Source organism: Sminthopsis crassicaudata, chromosome X (assembly GCF_048593235.1).
Source record: "Sminthopsis crassicaudata isolate SCR6 chromosome X, ASM4859323v1, whole genome shotgun sequence".
Classification (NCBI taxonomy): Eukaryota; Metazoa; Chordata; class Mammalia; order Dasyuromorphia; family Dasyuridae; genus Sminthopsis; species Sminthopsis crassicaudata.
In genome coordinates this window covers 70,354,524-70,381,499 of record NC_133623.1, presented here as the reverse complement: position 1 = coordinate 70,381,499, position 26,976 = coordinate 70,354,524, and the positions used below count along the sequence as shown (strand labels likewise).

General features: G+C 39.8%; 1 protein-coding gene across 5 annotated transcripts in view; it reads right to left on the bottom strand.

Moving 5' to 3' along the window:
- Nucleotides 1-9,649: 9,649 nt before the first annotated feature.
- The window catches only part of RNF128 (ring finger protein 128), a 124,775-nt gene continuing 107,448 nt past the window's right edge, over nucleotides 9,650-26,976 (bottom strand). For 2 of the 5 annotated variants that reach the window (XM_074277960.1, XM_074277965.1), the window contains exons 3-7: nucleotides 25,655-25,726; nucleotides 23,071-23,153; nucleotides 20,269-20,365; nucleotides 19,557-19,737; nucleotides 9,650-11,112 (exon numbers count right to left, since the gene is read on the bottom strand). In XM_074277960.1, the coding sequence (XP_074134061.1) occupies nucleotides 10,979-11,112; nucleotides 19,557-19,737; nucleotides 20,269-20,365; nucleotides 23,071-23,153; nucleotides 25,655-25,726 (567 nt within the window). In that variant the 3' untranslated portion in view covers nucleotides 9,650-10,978. Of the gene's footprint in view, nucleotides 11,113-19,552; nucleotides 19,738-20,268; nucleotides 20,366-23,070; nucleotides 23,154-25,654; nucleotides 25,727-26,976 lie in introns of all 5 variants that reach the window. The other 3 variants (XM_074277963.1, XM_074277961.1, XM_074277962.1) reach the window with 2 other exon arrangements.

Sequence of the window (26,976 nt, the reverse complement as noted above, 5' to 3'; positions counted from 1 at the left end):
GCAGTACAGCAAAATATACAATTATATATATAAGCATAATTGTTGTTTTTCTTCCCAGATTATTTTTATCTTTCTAAATCTGATTTTTCTTGTGCAACAAGAGAACTGTATAAATATGTACACATATATTGTATTTAAGATATACTTTAACATGGTTGACATGTATGAGACTGCCTGCCATCTAGGGGAGGGAATAGAGGGAAGGAAGGGAAAAGTTGGAACAGAAGTGATTGCAAGGGTCAGTGTTGAAAAATTACCCATGCATATGTTCTGTCAATAAAAAGCTATTTTATATATACATATATATATATATGTGTGTATATATATATATATATATATATATATATATATATGCATATGCTGAATCTGATGCCTAAGGGGATTGTCATGAAAATACTTAAAAATGTTCTGGATTGTCTTATTATTGCTCCTGAAACATGTCTGATTGTCCTGATGACAACGTCCCATAGGTGGAATAGGTCCCCAAGATAGATATAGCACGGGACACGGAGATTCATCAACAAAGTGGATTAGCATGTGATCTGGGCATGGCACAATATTTGGGCTTAATATCTGAACAACTTCCTCAATGGAAGAAGGTCTCAACTTAAACCAATGTCTGAGGGTGCTATTAACCAAAAGCACACAGTACCCCAAATCATGTGATGCTTTGGTGACACAAAAAAGAATCCCAGCAGACAGGGGCAGCTAGGTGGCACAGTGGATAGAGCACCAGCCCTGAATTCAGGAGGACCGGAGTTCAAATCTGGTCTCAGACACTTAACACTTCCTAGCTGTGTGACCCTGGGCAAGTCACTTAACCCCAGCCTCAGGAAAAAAAAAAAAAAAAAGAATCTTAGCAGACAACCCAGAAAAATTAAAATTCTGTACTGATGCTTTTCCAATTTGCCTGGGTGGTGTCACAAGAAAGTCATTTTTTAGCCATGCAGACATATTGCCCTGTGTGTATAGGGATGGGAGGGCTACACCCCAGTCCACAAGGTCAGGCCAGGGAGGATTATGGAGTAATGCTCAGTGCTGGCCACTCCCTATGGCAGAAGTAGGGTTAGGCTCATCAGCAGTCTCAGGAGTGTTGTCAGGCTTCCTTTCAACTTGGGGTTGCCTCATCCCACCAACCACGCCTTCTCCTTCTCTTTCCTGTTATCGGACACTTTCCGGGTGCGTTTGGTTGGCACCTGCTGGTCTCTGGTTTCTGTAGAGATACAAAGGAAACCTGGACTCCACATTAGTATTCTGAATGGACCTGACCAAACCCTTCAGGATTCTTATATATGACCCAGCATGATCTGTTAGGGTCACCTATGTTCTTGCCTTGCAGCATGTGTAGGATGTATTGAACTGACACAAAGTGTCTCATGGCAGGGGACACAAGTCATCCACAGGGGAGAGCTGAAGAAAATTGCATGTGTATAGGGCCCTGTCCAGATACCCTTGAGTTAATCTGCCCCCTCCCCTCTCTTGTTTTGCAAGGATCTCCTTCAAAGTGCAGTTAACAGGGTTCCACAATGGTTTGCCCAATGGGATATCAGTAATATGCACAATCCCAATCTCTTTCATCCAGCCCTGTAATGTTTGGGAAATATAAACCCAACCATTATCAGTTTTAATTTCTAAAAGGGTCTCAGCTATAGAAAAACAATGATATAAGTGATTTTTGACATGGCGGACTTGTTCGCCATCTTGTACAGTGGCCATTAAGATCTTTGAGTAAGTGTCAATACATACATAAATATGGCTGCCATTAACGTGCATAACATCCATTTGCTGTATTTCATCGGGTGAGGATCCTCAGGGATTCACTCCAGAACTGGGGGAAGGTGTGAAGGAAGTACAATGCAAGCATTATTTGACTATTTGTCTAGCTTGTTCTTGAGTAGCCATACAGGCAGCATAAGGAGTGAACTGAGAGATGTAATGAGGAGTGAGCTGCCTTAGCTTGTTCTTCCAGAGAACAAAGGTTCCAGAGAGGCTGTTAGAAGGGGAGACAGCGGCCTGAGCTAACCTGTTACTGTCAAATGGGGGCCAAGTCCATCTGTAAGAGAGCAGACATACAAAAAGTAAACTGGTTCTGCCCATGCAGAGAGGGTTTGTTGAGCACGTAAGAGTAACATGCCTATAGTGGACTTTTAATCTAGAATGCTAGCATTCTCCAGCTTGTGCATAGCTTGGACAGCATAGGCGCTATCAGAGATGACATGAATAGCCTGGGGATATAATAAGAGAGCATGAACTATAGAATAGAGCTCTTTTTTATGTACTGTCATAGTGGGTGTCTAAGATGGTGACTTCTTGGATATCTTCGACAAAGAGAAGAGCTAATTCAGTTCCAATTGATCAATGATGGACAGAATCAGCTACACCCAGAGAAGGAACACTGGGAATTGAGTGTAAACTGTTTATATTTTTTGTTTTTCTTCCCAGGTTATTTTTCCTTCCAAATCCAATTCTTCGGGTGCAAGAAATTCGGTTCTACACACATATATTGTGTCTAGGATATACTATAACACATTTAATTGTATGGGACTGCCTGCCATCTAGGGGAGGGGGTGGAGGGAAGTAGGGAAAATTCGAAACAGAAGGGAGTACAAGGGATAATGTTGTAAAAAATTACCCATATATATGTCAAAAAATTTTATAATTATAAAATTAATAATAATAATAATAAAGTCAATGTACACACACACACACGCACACACGCACACACACACACACACACACACTCACACAAAGATGGTGACTTCTTTAGACTCACCATGGACTACGGCTGCTCTATGTTTCTTAGTTGCATCTGTAAATGTTAGGCCCTCAGAATGGTTGCAGTTGTACTATCTTTTGTGGGGTTATAGCCCAATTTTCCCCACACAATTTTAGTTAATAACAGAAGGACGCCTTGCGCCACCTGTACCCATTGAGTTACAGTGGCCCATGTGAAGTCTTGTTGAGCTCACTCATTTTCTTCTTCTTTTGTTAAATCCACACAAGCAATGAGCAAGCAGCCAAACACCATGGCTGTTCTCTTTGCTGCCTCAAGGAATATTCTGCCTGCTTTCTGCAAATATGGGATGATGATTTGAGACGTTCTGGTCCCATATATCCATTCAAGGACTCTAAATCCTTGATGTATGGCAACAAACGGTGTTTCATTTTTTTTTTTTATCAAAGTAAGGGCATTCTGATCTACCCTGTATGTTGACAGGCTGGTACATAAGGACAATATATCTTGGCATCCCTTTTTAGCCTCAGGTATCCATATCTAAGGGGAGGTCAAGGAAGAATTCCCCTTCAGTAATTCATAGAGTGGTTTCATTAAAATAGTAGGCATAGGGGTAAGTGCTCTGATCCATTGGATAGAACCTACCAATTTCTGAAAATCATTTAATCATTTAACTTTATCCCATTGAATTGTCAGTGGTTGTTGGGTTACTTTAATATCAGTCAGCGTAAGCCCTAGGTGCAATATGCAACCCTAATTGCTGTAATTCGGTTATAACAGCTTTGCTTATTTCTCCTCAAAGTGACTTAAGAAGAATGAGCTACTAAAATGTCATCCATATAATGGCAGATATAGGCTTCTGGCCATTTACTTCGTGGGCCTTGTAATGCCTGTGAGAAATATCATTGACATAATGTGGGACTGTTGGCCATGCCTTGTGGGAGGACTGTCCACTGATATCCTAACATGGGGGCTTTATTATTGACCTGGGGCACTGAAAAAGCAAATTTCTCCCTATCTTGTTCATGCAACAAGAAACAATCTTGAATATCTACTATCCATATTGCATATCCTTGAGGAATAGCATTAGGTGATAGGAAGCCAGGTTGTAAGGCACCCATAGACACCCTTCTTAGATCTGTCAGCATTCTCCATATTCCTGATTTTTTTTTTTTTTAATAACAAACACAGGGGAGTTCCAAGGGGAAAAGGTCGGCTCCATGTGACCACAGGCTAACTGTTCACAGACTAGATCATGTAAAGCAATGAGCTTCTCGGGGGTCAGGGACCACTGTTCCCTCCAGACAAGTGTATTGGTTTTCTGGGTCAGAGGAGGGCATGTGCTCCTCAGCTTTTCAGTGGCCCCCACTAAAAACACTCATTTGTAAGCCCCAAATTGAAATGTTTCATTATATCTCTGCCCCATAAGTTTACTGTAAGGCCAGGTACCCCCAGGGGTTTCAGTCGGCCAATTCTATCATCCAACTTCCATTCTACCAATTTTATTGATTGCCCGGCACTTTGTGTCCCACCTATGCCATATATATGGGTTGACTCTGGTTCTAGGGGCCAGTCAGGGGGCCAACAGGAAGCAGTGATCACTGTTCCATCAAACCCGGTGTCTAATAAGTCTCAGAAAGGTTGTCCATTCAATAAGACTGTAGCAAGGGCTTTCCTGGTTCAATTACTTGACTCAGTGCCACACCAGGTTGGTCTGGGATTGAGGATAGAGGGACAGCTACTGCAATAGAGTAGTTGTTATTTATATAAGCAAATTCATCATGGCGGTTGGTAAATATGATGGAGGACGACCCTGCCAGGAGAATGCAAGGATGGACTATGCCAGGAACATAATCAACTTGACACAGAATCAAGGCAGAGGAAGGAAGAGGGTTAATGAGGACTTCTACTCTAGCATGAGGAGGCCCCTGATATTTGCCCAGATTGTGTATGGGTTCTGTAGGGTTTTTCGATTCCATAATTACTTGTATTCTCCTTCCAGGGTCTGGGCTGGATAAACCTGAGGCTTTTGTCCTATTTTGTGTATATACAGGGGCCACAAGGAACCCTTCATCCTGTTTCCCTGTTTCCTATTGGTTCTGCACTGTTTGGCATAAGGTCCGTTCTTACCACATTTGAAACAAGTGACGGCAGGTCGTGTTTGCTTACAATCCCTTTTTTATATGTCCTGGCTGGCCACACTCATAACATCTCTCATCCTCATTTTTATTAGCATGAATTGCTCCCACAAGCAGCTCAGCTTAATAAACATCAGACCCTACCTTTTCACATCTGTTTAACATATCCTCTAGCCCCGCATTTGCAGGAAGGCCAATCATAGCCATCTTACAATCATGATCGGCATTTTCCCCCAGCATCATCTTGAGTACCCTTTCTGCGCCTTCTACTGGTCCCATACATCTGGCCACAGCTTCTTGCATGCGGGCAACAAAATCTGGGAAAGGCTCTTTTGGATTTTGCTTTACCTGTGCCATAATTTTCCTATCACCCTGCTCTCCTATCACTTTAGTCCATGGGGGCCAGTTCACTGTCCCTCACAGTGTTGGAGGGCCGGACTATAGTAAAAACAAAACCTCACGCTCTGTCTCCGCCCCTCAGCCCATTTGCCATAACCTGGCTGGCTGCATAAATGTCCTCAGTGGGCCCCATCTGGCCCGCAGGCCGTAGTTTGAGAACCCCTGGTCCATGCCCTTCTGGCACAATCGGCTAGCAGTCCATATTCTGCAGGCAAATACTGCAGTTGGGCATCAGTGGTTTCATATTGCCCTGCCCCTGTCAGTGCCATATATATTCATGGAGCTCTGTTCCCATGTCTCATTGCTTCCTGTTTAGCTTGCTCTGCAAATTCAGCTCACCATACAACAGCTTGTCCAGGAGTCAAGCAGGCATGAGCGATAGTCTTCCAATCATTAGGGCAGAGAATAAACATCAGGGACAATTGCTCAATTTGAGTTAGCACAAAAAGAGCAGTAGGGCCATATTGAGCTACAGCAGCCTTTAGGTCTTTAATATGTTTCCATGGTATAGGGATATGCTCTCTCCGTACCCCACCAGGTATTTGTGGATCCGCAGTTTCTATGACTTGGCAAATTCCCCAAATTTCTACATCTTCCCCATTCTCATGGGGTTGTTCTATAGCTTTCTCTGATCCTGATTTTTCCTTAACATTAGCAGATTCCACTTTTGCTGTTATATTAGTGAGTTGTGGGCTAGGAAGAGCTTTCTTTTATCCCATTTGGCAAAGTATTGGGTCTTTCTTCTAATTCTCTCAAGTTTGGGTATAAGTGTTTATACGAGGGTGCCCTGGGCGGTAGGGGAGGTCAGAGTTCCTCATTTTCTTCTGAGGCTATTTCATGGAAGCTCGTTTTACTTTTAGTTTGGCTTTCCGTGGTAAAGCTGTGCTGTGGGCGGCTAGCCTCTTCAAATGCACTCTTACAAGACTGAACATTATAAAGTCCTTATACTCCAACAACCCGGGGGTGTCTTTCTCATAACTAGTCATTTGGTCCCCTATAATTTTCCATTTTGTCTTTCCAGCTGTGTCAGTGAGCCATGGGGAGATGGTCTGAATTTTTAGAATGAACACCTGTAGATCCCTCAATGGCAATGTAACTCCCTGTTTTTTAATAGCCTTACATAATTGTCTAGCCCACATCTCATTTTCCTCTGCCTTGATCACAGGTATTGAATTTCCCATCTTCCCTCCTGACAATGTCAGTGAGGAACTCTCCTTGTCTTCTTGTACTCCCTGCAGATTTCCTGGTCCCTTCCTGCCCAATACACCTCAAGCCCCATGTTGGGCGCCACTTGTGAGGTGCTACACCTGGAGGCAGCCAGGTCTTACCTTCCCACGGTCTTCAGTGCACATCTGGACATGACCAGCATGTTCCCCAAACAGAGTCACAAGCCAGAAGAGATGAAATAAAGATGCTTTTTATTATGGTGCATTTGGTCATAGCACATCCCTACCTCCCTCCCCTCTTCTCCAGCTCCCTCTTTTAATGCCCGAGTCCTGCACACCAAACCTGAGGAAGTACTTTATGTTGGTGTGAGTCAAACAGGAAAGTCCCAGAGTTCACTCCCTGATAACAGAGTCAATTCTTAGAACATACATATTTTGGGTCACTGTGATTGTTTGACCCGATCATGGGTTACAGCAACCTTAGCATGTTCCGGGTCTCATGTTTGTCAGGGGAACTGCATGTATTACTTCCCTGTTCTCAAGTCAGCACAAACTTCAGAATGGGGCCCCAGACCTCTGGGCCCTAACAGGTGACAAACTTGTTTTCATCTTAAATCTTTTCTTTTCCCACTCCTTTTGTCTTCTAATGAGATCTGGCTACCTCCTAATGACACAGCCTCCTTGGTCTGTCTTCATTTTAAGAATTTTCATTCATTCTGGTGACACTGGAATGTTCTTTACTCCCCATTGTCACAAACTCAACCTCTATCTCTATCACACAGTAACCTCTCCTCCTTTGAGGTTCACTCAATCCACAGCAACCACCCAATCAAAATTCTGGTAATTTTTGTTTACAGTCCTCCAGAACACTGCTCTTCTTTTCTTAAAGTGTTTGGTGTTTGGCTCACAGTTTCTTATCCCCAACTTTTGTCCTTCTATTAGGGGATTTTAACATACATATTGCTTCTTTCTCAAATGCCCTAATCTCCCAACTCCTCAACTTACATCCCATGATTGACTCTTCCTACCTCACTTCAGCTATACAGAGATGATATACTCTTGATCTTGCCATCACCCACAAGTGTTCCATTTCCATATTCATTAATTCTGAAATTCCCTTATATGATCATAATTTATTGGCTTTCCATCTCCCCCTCTTCCTCACAATCCCAAACCCTGCTCTTTGTCCCTATCATGACTTCCAGTATCTCCATGCCTCAGTCCTTTCCCAGGCCATCACCCCTGCACTGACTCCACTCTCCTCCTTTCTCCATCTTGACCCCTTGGCGAACCAATTTGACTCTACACTATCCTCTTGAATCCCTTGCCCCCTTATTGTATTGCTGATCTTATCCTCCCAAGTCTCAGATTTGGATCACTCCTATTATCTGCTGCCTTTGCTCCTACAAATATACTGAACGAAGCTAGAGAAAATCAGGAAGCTTACAAAATACTCCAAGCTTCTTCCTGAAATGAAGGTCTATAGTTTTTATACCAATATTTTTTTCAGTGTTATTGTGTAACTATGAGGCATTAAATACTAGTCTCCAAATAATTGAAAGTGAAAATTTCCCGAGGGAAATGGAGAGGTTCATGATGGGTATGAGTAAGCTGTAACACATTATAAACAAGGAATTACGAAGAAGATATCATTGAAGAAATGTGAATGAGAAAGGAAATGGGTCTGTCATGTGGGAAGTTCAAGGGATCTGTGTACTCCATTGTTACCCTCAAAATGTCAAGAGAAAATGAGAAAGGCTCTCAACATGTTGGGTGGACTCCCCGTGACAAACTTGTGGGAGGATATGGACAGAGGTATCCAGGATAGGCAGGCAGGCACGGGTTGGGATCTGCATTGCTAGGGGGAAATGCCCACATTGATGAGGAGATAGCTAGATGGCTCAGCAGATGGAGCCCTTAACTTGGAATCAGGAAACCCCAAATTCCAATCCTGCCTAAGACACTGTTTGACCTTGGGCAGGTAATTTCATTTCTATGGATCTGTTTCCTCATCTGTAAAGTGAAAGGGTTGGATCAGGTAGCTTCTAAGATCCTCTCCAGTTCTAAATCTACGAGATGGGCGTCATTGGAATAAAGGGACAGATTGTGATCAGTACCGTGCTTGAGTAACCCCGTGAGATCATGGGCTCATTCAAATATTGAAGTATTAATAATCACCATGTGATAATACCTGCCTATTTTAAGCAATTAGGTGAAAATGCAGCTTTATAGGAAAAAGCCAAATGTGGTGTTATTAATAGGTTTCCCTAGTCAATTTAAACCTATTTGACCGTTTTAAAAGATGATTTACATATGAAAAAATTCACTGATTTCATTTGTACTTGTGAATCGTCCAAAGAGTTTCTGGCCATATAATCACGAAGCTCACAGAAACAGTTGTGAAAAAAATCACTATCACTTCAGAATTCTCAGTAACAATCTGGAGGGTTTATCCCCACTTGTCCTAATTTTTTGTGTGTTTTACTCTAAAAAAGAGCACTTCATGTGGGGGGTAATGCCAGATGGAAATGGGTTCCCACCCTTACCCCACCTCCGATCCCTGATTCTTTGTTCTCCCCACCACTCTTAAGTGTTGGCAGTTCATGTTTCTGATTTTGGGGTGGGATGATTTCCTGAGATGTACAAGCTTTTCTTGGGGAATGTGGTTCCTTAAAGTGTAAATCCCCTAACAAAATCCATTAGGAGATTCTCCTTCTTTTTGGGGAGGGGAAGGCAATTGGGGTTAAATGATTCGTCCAGTGTCACTCAAGTAGTGTTACATGTCCGTGACTGGATTTGAACTCAGGTCCTCCTGCCTCCAGGGTTCTATCCACTGCAGTGCCAGCTAGATGCCCCCATTAGAGATTCTTGTCTCTTACCACAAACACATACCTAGGACCCTCTAGGATGCTAGGGTTGGAGTCAGATAATCTGGTTTTGAATTCCTGTTCTACCATGTATATCTGTGTCACCTTGCATAAGTCATTTCCCATCCTGGGCCTCTGTTTCCGCCATTGTTGGACTAAATGGCCTCTGAGGTCTCTTTCAAATTTAGATCTCTGATTCCATTTTAATTATCTCCAGGGATTTCAATAGAAATTAAAATCTCATATCTTGTGATGTATAGAGAGATCTGACATCTTCCAACCCCACATGATTAATATAATGTGAATTTTACGACAGGATTACGTGTTCCAATGAAAGCACAAACACTTAATATGCTATGACTTTTATTATCTTATTTACATTAGTATCCAAGAAAGTGAATACAAATCATGAATGTATTTACAGTACTTCAATCACAATATCAAGTTAGAATGTGATGATTTCATTAATATCAAACACATTGAACAAAATACGTTAGTCGGTGAAATTCTGCAAGCGTCAGTACTGGGGTTAAAAAACAAGCGGAACATTCTAAAGTAAAAGTTAAGCCACAGAGAATAAAAATAAAGTGCATTTTAAAGTCTCACTAGTTAGCTTTGGTGGATGAAGCAAACTTTATATTAAGGCACCTGGCATCCTCTCCATTCTCCCTCAAACTCCAAGAAAATGTATCTAACAAGCTTATAGCTACACTAAAGAATTTTGGTTTCAATCTTGCAACTCCGTGAAGTCAAATTGAATGTCACCACCTCCAAGAATCACTCTCTCCACAAGCCATCTTGTAGACTCGTTCTTGCGGACTAAAATTATTCTGCCAGCTGGACTGTCTTACTCTCCCACATTCATATTTAACATTTTGTGCCAATTTATGTAGTGTGCTTTTAAGAGATCTCCTAAGTCAGGTTTGGGATGGGGACACAGTATGTGAATTGAATGCTTGTAAAATTGGATTAGATTTTTTTCTGAAGAGACTTTTAGTCAGATTTTTGACTAGTAAATAATATGCCAGATTCTTCCAGATTCGATCACTGAGTTCATCTCTATCTGATAACAGATAACTTTTGAATTTCTGTTTATCCTGCTTTCGAGAACCAGGAATCACTAAATGGGGATCGAACTTGAATTTGAAAGTTAATCAATTTCCGTGGCTATGAATTTAATGTGGCCAAAGCAGGCATTTCATTAAGTAGTTATTTATCTAATGCTTGTAATGATTTTAAGATCAGATCAATAGGATCATTTGGAGAAACATTGATGTCTTTATAGTCTCCGATGGATTGTTTTTAAAATTTAAGGGGCTACCGTGAGCTATGTATGTAATTTTAGCTGCTCCATAGTGAAACGCCAACTTTCCCCCTAAGAAAATTGTCACTGATGCAAAAACAATCCTTTACAAAGCTCTCCTGAACACCGAAAAATCTCCATCACAAACTGTTGAGAGGAATCTTACCTATGAAGTGTTAACATGAGCTGGTGGAAAATGAGATAGCTTAATAGGTTAAATATTATGAGCCATTTAAGCGTGATCTATTAAATAATCTTAACATTTCCAGTATCCCTGCTGTTATGTTAAACCAGGTCATTCATAGCAAAATGTACTCTGGTTGGCAATTCTATCTTTAACCAAAGGTTCCAATTTTCCACTGATATACATTTCAGAACTTAATTTGATGAATGGAAGCCTCACGAACAGAAGGCTCATCTGCTTCAAATGCGGGGTTGTCAAGCTGGGGAAGGACATCCACTGCCACAGAACTTGCGTCGTGGTTGACTAGACGCAGATGATCATCTTTGAAAAGAAATAGAAAGTTTAGGACTGTGTCATAGTTAGATGCAGCCAAGAAATACCCCACAGGTTAAGTAGTTCCTTTTCCCAAATTCAACTCAAATGTTGAGCAAAGCATTGCGCATAGAACCAAAAAAAGGAAGCAGGCCATGCCCTCAAAGACCTTACATGGTACCTGGAGGCCATGTCCTCAAAGTCCTTACGTGGTATCCAGACCTAACGTAGGTACCTGAAGATCCAGCCAATACTCACAGAGGCAAGTAAATAGTCTTCTGAGGAAAGTTTCTTAACAACTAGGGGTGGGCTAAAGGGTTGTAAAGGGATCTGGGAAGACCCAGTGGAGGAAGTGGCACCTGAGGTGAGCCTTGAAGGATGCTAAAAGGTATATCTGAGAAGAGAATGGATTCAGGCCTAAGATAAAACTTGCGTGAAGGCACCAAGATATGAGTGGCATAAATATCTGAGAAACAGCTGGGAGTTTCAGGACATTTAAAGTAACCTAACTTCTTCCTACCCTTTCTTTCCCTCCATGGATGGATCTCATGATCTAGCCTCATCAGCCTACTTGCTGCTCCTCACACATGAAATTCCATCCCCCACCTCTGGGCATTTGCATGTCAGAAATGCTCTCCCTCCTCATCTCTGACTCCTAACTTCCTTGACTTCCTTTAAAATCCAGCCCATCTCACCTTCTACAGGAGGCCATTACTGGTTCTCCCCACTGCTAGAGCTCAGAGAATACCGTCCATTTCCACAGTATGTACGTCATTATTTGTATTCTGTCTCCCCCGTGAGAATGTAAGATCCTTGAGGGCAGACACCATATTTTTGCCTTTTTTTTCGTATCCCAAGTGCTTAGCACAGAGCCTGGCCCATAGTAAGTGCTTAATCAATACTTGTTGATTTAATTGACTGGAGACTGTACCAAATTAAATCAAGAATAATAAGAAATAAGATTGGAAAAATTAGGTGGGGATCAGATTTGAGGATGGCTTTAGATGCCAGGCCCAGTTTGAATTTTATGCTAGAGACTGGCTCTGGGCAATCCGATGCCATACTCTAGCAAGGCGTTCCCCCCCTTTTCCTTCTTTCCTGATCTAAGCTCAAATAGAACAAGCACTTTTAAGAAGCTTTACATGAATAATCTACCTCATTCTGATCATTCCCTTACTCACCGAATCCCAATCTTAAGAGGTGGCAGTTTAAGGGTGAGCTCAAAGGCTTTGCTGGCCTGGCTGGCAGTAACTACATTTGAAGGGCTAGGAGGGTGATAAGGCAGGTGGAAGAGACCACGATCTTGCCCCATGGGCTTAGTTTTGTCTCTTGGGACCTTTTTCCCTCCGACTCATCTACATATTCAAATGGATCTTGTGATCCCTTCATGATCACAAGCCACCCATGCCTGCCCATCCTGAGAGACTCGGTCCAGGTACTCCCAAAAGTTCGCCACAAGGGGTCCACCCAACGCTGGAGGCCTTCCTCGCTTTCTCCTCACATCATGAGGGTACCATGAAACATCTACATGGAAGACAATAAATAGATGATAACAAATAAATGCTTGTTGATTGATGGGGAAGGGGAGCTTGGAGTTAGAAAGCTGGGCAGCCAGGAACCCCAGAGCTTGTTTGTTAATTATTAGGTTAATACCCTTTATGTGGATAAAGAACAGGGATAGAGCCTAGCCTTCGGAGATGAAAATGAAGAAAAACACAACATGCTAAACACCAGCTACAACAAAGCCTTAGCAAGGGTAAAGTTCATCTGAAGATATACTTGAGTCTGAGGGCAATAGCTCCTTAGTTAGAACTATCTCATTCTTTGTTCTAAAGAGCTGGGTACCAGGATCTGAGATCTGGAAAGGAAAAAGAGGTAAGAAAGGTATTTTTTCCCCTTAGGACTTCTGCTGATCTAAGACCCAACTGGCTACTTTACTAAAAGAGGTATATATATATATACACACATATACACATATATATATATATTTTATACATGTAATACATATTTATATTTATATTTTATACATGTTATATATATTTATATTTTATACACATAATATATATATATATTTATATTTTATACGTGTCATATATATATATATATATATATATATATATATATATATATATATATATATATATATATATATATATATTTATTTATATATATATATGTGTGTGTGTAAGTATGTGTGTGTATACATATTTCCCCTGGCTTTCAATTAAGAGAGCACAGCAAAGAGAAGCCTATCGTAAAAAACTTGAACTGAAGCTCGAAGCAAAAAAGCAGCACAGCCACATGCTGGCAGAATCCAGGCAGAAGAAGATTTATTAGAGGCTACATATCCAGCAGAGATCAATAAGAAGCAGGACCAAGGGAAGCCCCTGGATTTTAATCCCCAGCCCTGAAGCATGAGAGATCTGCATTACCCTTCTGCCAGTGCTGAGCCCCTCCACGCATATGCCGCCCTTCTCCCTGAGGTTGTATGTATATTGTGGGAGGTATGTCACTGCTATATTTCTTACTATGCCATTTCATGATGTGTCTTTGCGTTGAACTACTTGTGTTCTCTAGAAGACTATTCGAAGTAAATAAGTGGGTGGGAGCTCATGGAGTTGAAGAACCTTGACCCTGGGAGAGCTAGAACCTGTACTGAGAGGAAGATGATGCCCTAGGTGCTATATAAGGAAATTCAGAGATCATTTAGTCTGACCTGTACTTTAAAAAAAAGAGTTCTGGTTATAAAAGTACCAAAAAAGAACACCAAATTTGAAGCCCTGAATTCAAATTTTGACTTATTTATTGACTATTCACTTATTATTACTTATTTCTCTTTACTTCATTTACTTATTAAGACAAGTGTCTTCCTCTCCCTGGGCCTCTTCTATAAAATAGGATTTTGAACTAGTTGACTTCTGGAGTCCTTCCAGCTCTAGATTTAGGATTCTGTGGAACTTAGGCCTTCCCCATTCCACTTTTGGATGGCTCTAAATGATTAGCAAATTTTTCTTCCTAGATTAGTTTAGCCTAGATTTGCCTCTACAACTCACCCAAATACTTGAAGTCAGCCATTGTTCCTCTTATCCTCTCCCTCCCCATCATAGGTCTCCTCTTTTCCATGTTAAATCGTCCTAGTTCCTCCACCTGATGCATATGGCATCAAACTTGAGGCCCTTTCCCATCCTGGTTGCCCCACTCAAGACGCTCTCCATATTCTCCATGCCCTTCTCAAAATGGCATGGCTTAGGACTGAACCTACTGTTCGAGATGTGGTCTGATCAGGCCACACAGCAGGGAGACTACTAATTACCTCCCCTCATCCTGAATCGTATCCCTCTTCTGGTGGTCCATGATTACACTAAACCTCCAGATCTTTCTCGGAGGAATGGCTGTATAGCCATGCCTTCTTTGACGTCAGATCAATCAACAAACATTTATTAAGATCTACTGTGTGTTAGACACTGTGCTAAGCGCTGGAGATACACATTAAAAAATGAAACAATCCCTGCCCCCTTTGGAGCTTTCATACTAGAAGGGGAAACAACACACACACACATATGTAAATATAGACACAATGAATATATGCAAAATAAATTCAAGGGACTTAGGGGAAGGTGAGTCACAGCAGTTGGAAGGGATCAGGAAAAGCTTCAGGTAGAGGGTGGGTATGAACTGGGTCACGAAGGCCTAGAAGATTTTATAAGACAACAGTGAGGAGACTGTGTGGTTGTGTATCACAAGCGTGGATAATGGTCATTGCAAAGCATGGAGATGGGAGACAGAATGTCTGGAGTGAGGAACAGAAAGAAGGCTAATTTGGCTAGTTCATGGGAAGTGGGCAGGGAAGAGGAGCAATATAGCAAGGTTGGAAAAGAGTCTGGGGCCAGCTCGCAGAGGGCTTTTTAAAAACAAAATGACAAAGTATTTTAGATTCGTGGCAACAGAGTGTCGTGGGAATTTACAGAGTAAGGATATGACGTGGTCAGATTTATGCTTAAAAATATCATTCTGCTGTCCGTATATTATGCTCATACAATTGTTTTGTTTTTTAAATCCAAGATTAAGAAATTTCATCTCATTCAATTTCCTGTCATGATCATTTTGGATTCTGACTTTGATCTAGCCTTTCATCTAAGTCCTTAATAAAAATATAAAGAACTCAGGCTTGAGCCCAGATCTCGGGATACTCTACTCAAGAGCTCATCGCCAAGTCGATATCAAGTCAGTGACAACTGCTCTTTGGGTGGAGCCAAATGCCCACCTGTATCCCGTGGAAGTATATACTAGCCAGGTCTTTGTTGTGTTATAAAATATTTGTTAAAAAATAGGATGGCAGTGCCCTGGATCCTTGGACTCACCTCAGAGACCCGATTAGTCTTTCTGGAATAGAAGACTTTCCCTGAAATAAATCTTATTAGTCTTGTGGCTCAACTAAGAGTGAAAATGGCTCCTGCTTTATTCCAACTAAGAGAGTCATCGCTTTCTATACCTTTGACCAGATTGAGAGAGTAGTTAAAATAATTGGTCGGGGAGATAAAAACCTCTCCAAACTAAATACTCTTGTTATGGTATGATTTTATGTTTTCTTTCATGATTGTAAAATATAAGTGGCCACGGCTTGGGTCAGAGAGCACTCCAATTAGCAAGAGGAAATCTTCCAAAAAGGGATCACCCTCTAAGAAGACAGACACGTGACAAATTGTCTCTGAGAAGCTTTGGCTAAAATATAGAGTACAGAATTTTTCTTCTCCGCTCTCTCCTTTGTGTTCATGAGATCATAATGAGACACTTTGCTAAAATCTAGGTAAATGAAGTTGATAGCAGGGGTTCCTAACTTGGGGTTCATGAACTTGTAGATTTTTTTCAATTAGAATTTGATGACTGTTATTTCAGTGTAATTGGTTTTCTTGGCAAATCTTTGTATTTTATTCTAGGCATTTTAAAACTTGATTCTAAAAAGGAGTGCATAGGCTTGGTAAAGGGGCCTGGGACCCCCAAAAGTTAAGAAACCCTCGGTCCATAGCATTCCACTGACTTTCCAGTCTTATAGTAACCCTGTTAAAAAAGGAAATATGGTTAGTCTTGCAAGACCTGTTCTGGATAAAGTCATTTTGACTCTCCATGATCACAATTTTCTTTTTCTAGACATTCAAAAACCATTTCTTAAGTATGTTCTAGAACTTTGCCAGGAACCAAAGTCAATCTCCCTGGGCTCTTACCTTTATTCTGAAGACTGAGGCATTTGTTTTCCAGTCCTATAGTACCTCTTTGGTTCTCCATGCTCTTTCAAAGATCACTGAACCCAGGACCTCAGACAACAGATCATATCAACCAGTTCTTTCAGTATTTTGGGCAGTGCTAGATTCAGAGCCAAGGTCCTGGGTTCAAACCCCACTTGGGCCACCCTTGTGGCCTTGATCATGTCACTACACATCTCTTGACTGCAGTTTCCTCATCTCTAAATTGAGGATCTAGATGACCTTCCAAGTCCAAATCAATAACCTGATGTAGTCTGACTGGACCTTGTGACTTGAACTCATCCATGGCAACTGGGTACTCTCTCAATAACTGGGTCTTAACCCAGGATGCGCCATCTTGTTCTGTCAAGTCTAGTCTGAGTATTCTTGGTCAAAAACATAGAAGTAAGGCCAGGTTTGGGCGGTTTTGCTTTCTTTCTGCCATCATCTCTCTCCCTTAGCAGAGGTCCTAACAGAGAGGTAATTCTCTTCTTTTTTTCCTGAGAGTTTTAAAGTCTCGACATCTTAAGCATTTCCTGCAGTTGAGATCACTTTGAGCTCAACTAATTTTGACACAGTTCTTACAGGTACCAGGCCTTGACCTTTTCCTTTCATCTTTTGTATCCGCCCTTGTTTCCATATACAGCCTTTTCAAACTCAAAATTTGGCCAAGGAGTCCCCAGTGCATTTAGACAATTTCCTGAAAACTAACTCCCTATTTTCAGAATCATATTCTTGTGAGCGGCTCATCACTCCACTCTAGCCACAGGTTTCTATCTAGCTCTCCTGGAAATCTAGTGTCCCCCAAAACAGGGCATGTCACACTGTGCCTTGCTTCCCTCTTCCATATTGCCGCAGTAGCAATGTGTATGATCTTTTGGTTTGGGTTTTTGTTCTTCTCTTATTTTGCAAATGCTTTTCTGCCTAGACCGTAACTTTGCAAAGTCAAAGGCTGTACCATTTTTTTCTGTATTCTCTCAAGAGGCCAACTACTATGGCTCACAGCAGGGGCAACTACTTGTTGAATGACCATCCATGAGACCAATAGCATATGGAAAGCAAATTCCACAAACTGGATGACCACAACAGGAGTAGATTAGATGCCAGGCCCCCAAACTGGAGATTCAGAAGGCCAACAACTGTTTATACCAAATCTACACCAAGCAGATGTTCCTCCCCACTCCTTTGCTCTCTGCATCTCCTTCATGTAAATCTGATCTTCTCTATAAGACAGTCAAAATGAAATAACAATGATGAAAGAAGTGGAGGCAAAACAATTCATTACCATCCGCTGGAAAAAAAAAATCTCAATTAGAGTTTCAGTGAGAGACAAGATGGCATAGTAGACAGAGAGAGAATCTCAGAGTCCAGAAACATGGGTTCAAGTGACTCTGGACAAGTTCACTCAGTATCCTGGAAAATCTCCAAGACTGTAAATTGCTCACAGGGCGCCAACCTGCATTGGTAAAAGGAGTTACCTCATCATATGTTTGTATGCCAATGAAATCACAGGTCCAGTCCCAGACATTTCCATCCCCTCTCTTAGTTTCAATGAAAACATATTTTAAAAATATATATTGACTGATTAAATAGCATTTTGAGCTTATAAAATATCAATCAATGGAATCGCCCAGCCTTGACCAATTTTGTTTCTCTGTGTCCTCTTTTTTATGTCAGCCACGCTCCCAAGTTGGGAAATCAAACAATCCTTGGGGGTGCGCAATTTCCTTTGGTGGGAAACACCACTTCTTTTATCAGAATTCTCCAGAGCAATCATCAAAACTTTTCTCGTGCTGGGACAGAGTTAGATGGAGTAGAAATGCACTCTCTCCCAGGATAGTATTTCCAAACAAAATATCAATAGATTCCAAGCCAATTTCTCTATGGCCCTTCGAAGAAGCTACCGATACTTATAGGAGGGCCAAAGATTTATATTAGTGGGAAAGCTCATGGTCTTATAACGCTTGTTGTTTTGTTTTTTAAATCCAAGATTAAGAAATGTCATCTTATTCAATTTCCAGTAGCTATTTTGTCTCAGAATTCCAAGAGACGACCAGGTTAATTTGAATAATTCGAGGCTTTTGGTAAAGACCTACACAATCCATTATTATGGCCTACTGAAGGTTCTGACAGCAGAGTCCTACCTCCAGAAGGTCCTCTTGAGCTGGTCAGGCTTTTAGTAGAGGCCCAATGAAGGGCCAGTTTGTTTGATAACATGCCTGCCCATTAGGGCGTAAGTTCTTGAAAGTAGGAATGATTATATTCATTGTCCTTGCATCTCCAACACCTAGTAAAGTGCCTGGAACATAGTAGGTACTTAATAAATGCTTGTTGACTGATTGGAGACGTGGACTGGATCTGATTTCATCTTTGTACTCTCAGCGTCAAACACAGTGCCTGGAAAATGGAAGGCACTTAATAAATGTTTCCCGATTGATTAACTGAGAGCATGGACAGCGTCTGATTTCATCTTTGTATCTCCAGCATCAAACACAGTGCCTGGCACCTAACAGCTGCTTAATAAATGCCTGTAAGTTAATGTTAAAGTTTCTCTGTACAAGTTTCTCTTGCACACAGTTAATGACTTGTAAACCAACATTTAAACACATCAAAAGGCAGGTCTTCTCATATAGAGCAACCTCATAATAAATAATTCCTTTGGCATTTCAATGCAAGAGAAACAACATTTTACTTAAGAGTCAAAAGACCAGGGTTCGAGACTGCCACCGAGGAGCTGTCGGACCAAGAGCAAGTCACTTAGCTTCCCTGGGCCGCTGTTGTCTCATTTTGAAAAAGGAGATAATAATCCTTGTTTCCACAGATTTTTTTTTTTTTTTGGAAGGTCCAAATTAGGGAGAGAGTACTGTGAAAGCCTAATTTATCACCATGGAAATAAACCCAAGATATTGCAGTGATGGCGGAAATACTGATCTTTCAATTGTCTTCAATTAATTTCATATAGTTCTAGATTGGGGGTGTCTGTGTGTGTCTGTGTGTGAATGTGGGAAAGTGTGTATGTGTGCAAGTTGTGTACATGTGTGTAGAGATGGCTGGAAGTGGGTGGTTTACATTAGGCCACTCTCTAATAAAAAAAAAATTATGGCATGCGCCCATAAAGCAGGGGTTAGTGGGCAGCATATGCAGTAAAGAGTGAGTTGCTTTGGGGGAAGGGGGTTCTCTGATGCTTGAGAAGGAACCCGAATTAATACTTGCTCTGGGACTGAGCACGCTCCTCCATGGGTGGCTCATCTGCACCTTGGACCGAAGCATACCCAGAAGAGGCTGTCTCGCTGTGGCTATCCTCTTCATGAGGGGAATAAGATTCTGGTGATCCATTGATGTTAGGGTTAGATCCAGCGGTTTGGAACGACACAGTTCCCGCTTCTACATCAGCCTTCAGAGAGCATGCAAACATTAGAGAAAAAAAAAAACTTAGACTTCATGTAGTTGGGTACAAATGATCATCATTATCTTTTCTTTATTCTTTGAATGACAGACTTCTAAACACACTATAATCAACCAGAAAATTGAATCCACAGAGGGGAAGAAAGAAGACATAAAATTGGATTGGATGGTAAATTAGCCAAGCTGGTTTGTGAGAGAGTAATGGTTAGAACCTTGCTTCAGATCTTTCTGCAAGCTGGGGGCCCACCTACTTGGCTGCCCCCACTCTCTCAGGTCGCCAAGAAAATGCTACACATTTTCACTAAAGCACATGTTCCCTGAGGGAGGGAGGAGAAAAAGTGAGCAGGGATTTTTTTTTTCTTTATGCTTTCAAGATTTTTACCGTTTGCTCGAAGATAAACAGCCTAAATCGAATATTCAAAACAGGCAAAGAATACAGACAGTATTTTCTTTGCAGTCCAAGTACATTTGTGGCAAATGTCTTCACTTCCTTGGCATGCAAAATAGAAGATTCACTTACCTCAACCCCCAAAGCTTTAAGGATATCACATTTGCACATGGGGCAAGTTCGGTGTTCCAAGAGCCAAGGGTCAATACAGGTCTTGTGGAAAAGATGGCTACACGATAAAAAGAAACAGCTCATCATTGAATTGCCATTTGCCCAAACTCAGAAGCACCTGGCCTCTATCTGTCACTAAATATCCAAACTAACTTGCATTAGAATTTTCTTTGTTGTGTAGTCCCCTACCCCGCCATTTTCTCCTTTTATATAAAATCTCTAATGCAAGAATGTGATCTGTCATTGCATTATTATCTACAGAGAAGTACATGTGGGGGCAACTAGGTGGCTCAGAGGATAGAGCAGCAGCCCTGAAGTCAGGAGGACCTGAGTTCAAATGTGGCCTCAGACACTTAACACTTCCTAGCTGTGTGACCCTGGGCAAGTCACTTAACCCCAGCCTCAGGAAAAAAAAAAGAAAAAGAAAAAAAAAAAGAGAAGTACATGTAAACTGGGGAAATTTCCTCTAAATTCTGCATTAAAAATCTCTTCACTATAGTTTTACAAGGAGTTGTTCACCCCCAATTAAGCCAAAAGGGTAACCCTGAGCTACTTTGTTCAAGGTAACTGGGCCCAACATTCCCTAGTTGTAAAGTAGAGCATCATCACACCTCTTAGATAATAAAACCTTTAAGGGCCTATGCTTTTGGCAACTGTTTATTTTAGCTTGCTTTTCTAATCCTATTCAGAAAAGTAAGCTAAAATAAAGTGTCCTCAAAGCTATCAAGAAGTACAAATCTTTCCTTGATAATGCCAAGTCAGTTCAGAGTATATTATATGAATAATAGAAGTGGCTAGATGGCACCATAGAGTGCTGGATCTGTAGTCATGAAGACTGTAACCCAGATCCTGCCTCTGGCTGTGTGAGCTTAGCCAACTCACTTTACCTGTCTGCCTCAGTTTCTTCATCTGTGAAACAGGGACAATAGTAGCACCTACCTCACAGGGTTATTGTGAGGATCAAATAAGTGAATAGTTGTAAAGTGCTTTGCAAACCTAAGAGTGCTATATATTATCATACTGACGTTTGTACTTAGAATTTTTTTTCTGCTTATTAGCATATTTTCCAAGGTAGAAAAGTTAGGCTAACTTGGGGTCTGTGAACTTTAATTAATATATATTCCAAAAGATTCATGATGGAAAATGCCATCCATAGCCAGAGGAAAAACGATAGAGTCTGAATGCAGATTGAAGCAGATTCACTTTCTTTTTGTTTTGTGTGTGTGTGCGTGTGTATGATTTCCCCCTTTTGTTCTTTTTCTTCTTTCACAACATGACCAATATAATAATGTTTAACGTAATTGTGCATGTATGGCCTATAGCAGATTGCTTGCCATCTAGGAGAAGGGGGAGGGAGAAAAATCTGGAATTCAAAGTCTTATAAAAATGAATGTTGCAAACTGTCCTTAAAAATAGAATATAATTTATAATACAGATAGAGAGTAGTATTTCAATATGTTTAGTCTCCTTTTTCATCTGCTGTATCTTATGCATTTAAAATCATCATTTTGATAAGGGATCCTTAGGTTTCCCCGTGGCTGCCAAAGGGATACAAGACACACAAAAAAGGTTAATAACTCCTAGGTTAAAGAAATTTTTTTTTCCTCTCTGAGGCTGGGGTTAAGTGACTTGCCCAGGGTCACATAGCTAGGAAGTGTTAAGTGTCTGAGACCAGATTTGAACTCGGGTTCTCCTGAATTCAAGGCTGATGCTCTATCCATTGCGCCACCTAGCTGCCCCCAGAAATATTTTTTTAATGACAGAATTATAAATGGAGGAGAGGGGCAACTAACCAGAGACTCTGATTTTGTTAAACATGGCACTCTTAGGTGAATGAAACTATATAAAAGTGATGACAAACATGAAGAAAATTTAACATATTTACATTTAAAGAATAATAGAGACTTTAACATATGTAACATGGATTGGTCAACCTGCCATCTGGGTGGGGGGGGAAGGAGGGGGAAAATTAGAACCAAAGGTTTGGCAATTGTCAATGCTATAAAATTACCCATGCATATGTCTGGTAAATAAAAACTATTAAATAAAAAAGAATTAAAAAAAAGAATAATAGAAAAACACAATGTTTTGAATATTTATATTTCCTGAAAGCCTTGATAAAAGTTTTTCCCCCAATTCCAATTATTCTTTTTCTTTAAAAATCCCCTTGTGTTTCATTAAAAAAAAAAAAACACATTATTTTATTGATGACTTTTTTTTTTTGGTATCACAGACACCTTACCTTCCCCCATATTGAACCCTCTCTTGTAATAAAGCCAAACAAGTAAGCCCTAACACACTTGACTCCATTCTGACCCTGCCTCTCTGCCACAAGGAGGCAAACTTCCATCTGATTCTCTGCTAAGCTTTTATTGACCTTTTAATTACTCAGAGTCCAACTTCCCCTTAGGGATCTTTTCCTGTCCATTACTGTAGTCATCATGTATATGGTAATAATTCTGCTTACTTCCCTACACATTGGCTTATCCAACTAATCCCACAAATCAGAATTTCTCATATTTGCCATTTCTTACTGCATAAAAATATTCTGGTCCATTTGTATATCATAGAATTGCTTGGTTTTCTCCCAGTAATTCTCCAACTGAAGGGCATTCCCTTGGTAGTTTTTGTTAACTAGAATGCTGCTCTGGGGGTGCATTTTATATAAGTACCCTTTCTTCTTCTTCCTCCCCTCATCCACCCTTTGAGTATATGTAGAGTCCAAGAATCATTATCCAGGATACAAAAGAAAATCAGACTTACTTGCATGTTAATATGCGCACGATATCATTGGGTCTAAATATTTCAATGCACACAGCACAGCTGTCTCCATCAGGTCCAGTTTCCTAGAGCGAATGTAGAGATATTCATTATCTTTAAAAATGTTTTTTTTCCTTTGAAAAATCATCACTATATTTCCTACATCTACTCATCCCCCAAATGACACACTGACCAGGTATGTCTTTGGAGTCTCTCACCTCTCCAGCCAGAAAGAACACTGTTCATCATCAGTCCTCCAGGGTCAGTATTGGGTTAGTGATCACACTGATCTGAATTCTGAAGTCCCAGTTGTTTTTCTCTCCATTATTATGGTCAGTGTGCTTATTGTTCTCAGAGTTTTGCTTACTTTCCTTTGCCTTAATTCAAACAAAGCTTCCCAAAGTTTCTTTGAATTTTGTCATTTCTTACAACACAAATACCAGAGTTTGTTAATTCATTCCTCAAATAATGAATACCCACTTTTTTTGACTGCTACAAAAAAAGGTTAGCATGACTCTGTGTGTGTGTGTGTGTGTGTGTGTGTGTGTGTGTGTGTGTGTGTGTGCATGTATAATATGCCTTTCACTCTGTTTTTTGGAGGTAATCAAGGTTAAGCTCAGAGTCACATAGTGTTTGAAGCTGGATTTGAACTTAGGTCCTCCTGATTCCAGGATTGGTGTGCTATCCACTGCAGCACCACCCAAGTGTCCCCTTCCCTCTGTTTTTGACCTCCTTCGAGTGTAGGATCCAATAGTGTATGAACAATCTAGTTACTTCTTTATCACAGCTCCCAACAGTTTTCTATTGTTTTTCTTATTAGTGATCTGTAGCATTTTTTTTTAATATGCTAGCTGGTAGTTTGCATTTCTTCTGTTAAACTGTTTATCTCTTTTGATGACCAATAGGGAATATATTATCTATTTATAAATTATATTATATTAAATATATTTATACATTTATTATATTTATAAATTATATTATATATTTATCTACTTATATATTTGCATCAATATTTTATGATAGTGGATTTTTATCAGAAGTTTGATGCAAAGGTGTTTTCCCCAAGAAGTAATGATTTTGTTTTTGCTACAGCTTTTTGGGGTATGTAATAAAAATTGTCTAATTTTCTTTTTATGATCAACTACATATCTTTTGCTTTGTTAATAATTTTTCCCTAATCATAGTTTTAAAAGATATCTTTTAATATTGTTTATGACATGAACTTGGATACTGAGATCACATGTCTATTTAGAGCATTCTGGGGATATTATATGAGATGCTGACTGGACCAAATTTTCGGATAAACTGCTTTACAGATTTCCTGAGAGTTCTTTCCCAAGTAAACTACTTGTATTCTTGGGTTTACTGGACATTGGATTACTTTGGTAGTTTCTGGGTCTTATTTGTCTATTAACCTGCATTTGTACTTTTTAATCAAGGTCAGACATACCAAACCCTCTTCATTCCTACTTTTACTCCTTTTTCTTGCTTAAAAATTTGGACCTTTTGTTTCTTCAAATGAATTTTTATTATTTTCTTTATTCTAGGACTTTGATTTTTAAAAATCCAAATTATATGATAAAATAAGAATATAACCTGTATAACAGATTTCCTCTGGGAAAGGGAAACACAATAGAAAAAAATATTCCCAAGGGACTGTCTAATTTACAAGTCCTTTTTTCTTTTTCTTTTTTCACTTTTAATTTCAGGGGCAGCTAGGTGGCACAGTGGATAGAGCACCAGCCTTGAATTCAGGAGGACCCGAGTTCAAATCTGGTCTCAGAGACACTTAACACTTCCTAGCTGTGTGACCCTGGGCAAGTCACTTAACCCCAGCCTCAGGGGGAAAAAAAAAAAAGAAATAGAAGCCACTTTTAATTTCAACTTTAAATTCCTTCCCTCCTTCCACTATTTTCCCTCCTATTGAGAAGGCAGGAAGTATGATATCCATTTTTATATCTCTATATCTATATCTATCTAGTCGATTTTCAAAAGGCATGACCATTTGGTCAAAGAGATAACAACGAAAGCAAAATTTGGCACTGATTTTAAAACTTCCCTTGATCTTTTAGTATGAATTGTACTCCATAAAATATCTTTTTATAGATATTCTACCTAAATTTCTAATGGGGAACTTTTTTGTTAATCAGTCCTAGCTTAAGATTTGCTAGTTTTCCCCCTGAGAAGTTGCCATCCAAGTTCTACCACTTAGACATCAGGAAATGAGGATATATTTTTGTTTTGGAGTTCACTGTTGTGATTTCATGGATGTAGGGAACTCCTGGTATGGTAACTCCTTCTACCAATAAAAACCAATGACTAAAAGAAGAGCTAGAAACACTGAGAAGTTAAGTGATTTCCCCATGATTATACAATTAGTACCCATACAAGGGATAGAACTTAAACCTAGGATTTCCTAACTTCTGCATTGGCTCTATCCATTACTCTAGGTGGTTTCCCAGGAAACATGAAGGACATAAAAGTCAAAACATAAAACATAAAAGTCAAAGTCAAAGATGCTTTGGTAGAAAATGTAACTTGTTTCAGTGCTTTAAACAACAGTGGCAATTCAGAGTATTCCAAGTACCTTGTCTCCATGTTTCAGAGCTCGCAGCTGAAGTTTCCCAATAGCTCTTTTAGCATCCGCTTTTAGTTGTCTCTGTTACAAAACATATTATATAAAAATGAGGAAAACAGACTATTTTTTAAAAGAAATTAGATGTAAGATGAATGATAATACTAGTGAAGACTCATTAAAGAAAGGTAATTTATTTCTTAGGTAAAAGATCTCAGTTAGCCAAAGAAAGGTTTCATTTATATCCATTACCTTTGGGAAGTGATATTGTTGAATCCAGTAAATTTCCAAGCTAAATTAAAAAACTAAAATTTACAGTTCCTTTTCTTTTCTTTTTTGGGGGGGAAGGGAATTTCTTCATTGTGGAAAGACTCCCTCCACTGACACAAATGAAAGCAAGTCTAGCCTAAGATAGGGCTTCTTAAACTCTTTCCACTCATGACACATTTTTACCCCAGAAATTTTTACATAAGTATATAGGTATATAAAATACATGAGAATATAGGTATATAAATAGGTATTTAAATCAAACATTTACTGATAATAAATCATAATTTTGAAACCCCCACATTAAGAAGCGTCTCGAGGCACTCAGAGACTAAGTAACTAAGTCACTATGTGTCACAGGCAAGACTCAAAATCAGGTCTTTCTGGCTCCTAAGGCCATTGTGCATCTTATTTAAAAAAATAAATAAATAATAAACAAATAATAGAATAAATAAAATAATAAATAATAAATAAATACATCTTATTTAAATGGATTTTTTTTTACTTTTTCTATGGAAATCTTTTAGAAATATGCTTCCCTGTTTTAAAATATGGCAGCTATTAAAAATATTTTTTTAGTTCAGCTACCATATTTTAAAAGAAGGAAGCATATTTGTTTTGAAATTTGAAAGTTAAAAATTGTTTTTACATGTAACTGGGAAAAAATAAAATATTAAATTTAAAAAAAGAAAAAATAAATAGTAGCAGTTGCTGGAGGGTCTCTAAACTCTACTCAATGGTGGCTTTTCTGACTCTCCCTGGTCATGTGGGGAGCCAGCACTTTCCCTTATATTTGGCATCATTCCAACCTAACAAAGGTTTTGAAGACTTTCAGTATGCTAGGATAGTAGTTGTTCAAATTTACCACCTGAAATGTGGAAGTTAACAAATAAAATGCATTTCAGTACCCTCGAGCTAAAGTTATTTAGCGAATGATCAACTTTTAATACATCTCACTAGGCAGGTTTCATTTTACTAAAACATTTTTTCTGTAAAGTAGTCTATATCACATGTGATTTGACTGTCTTTTGACACAAAAACAAAGTTCAAACTCAGATGTTACTCCC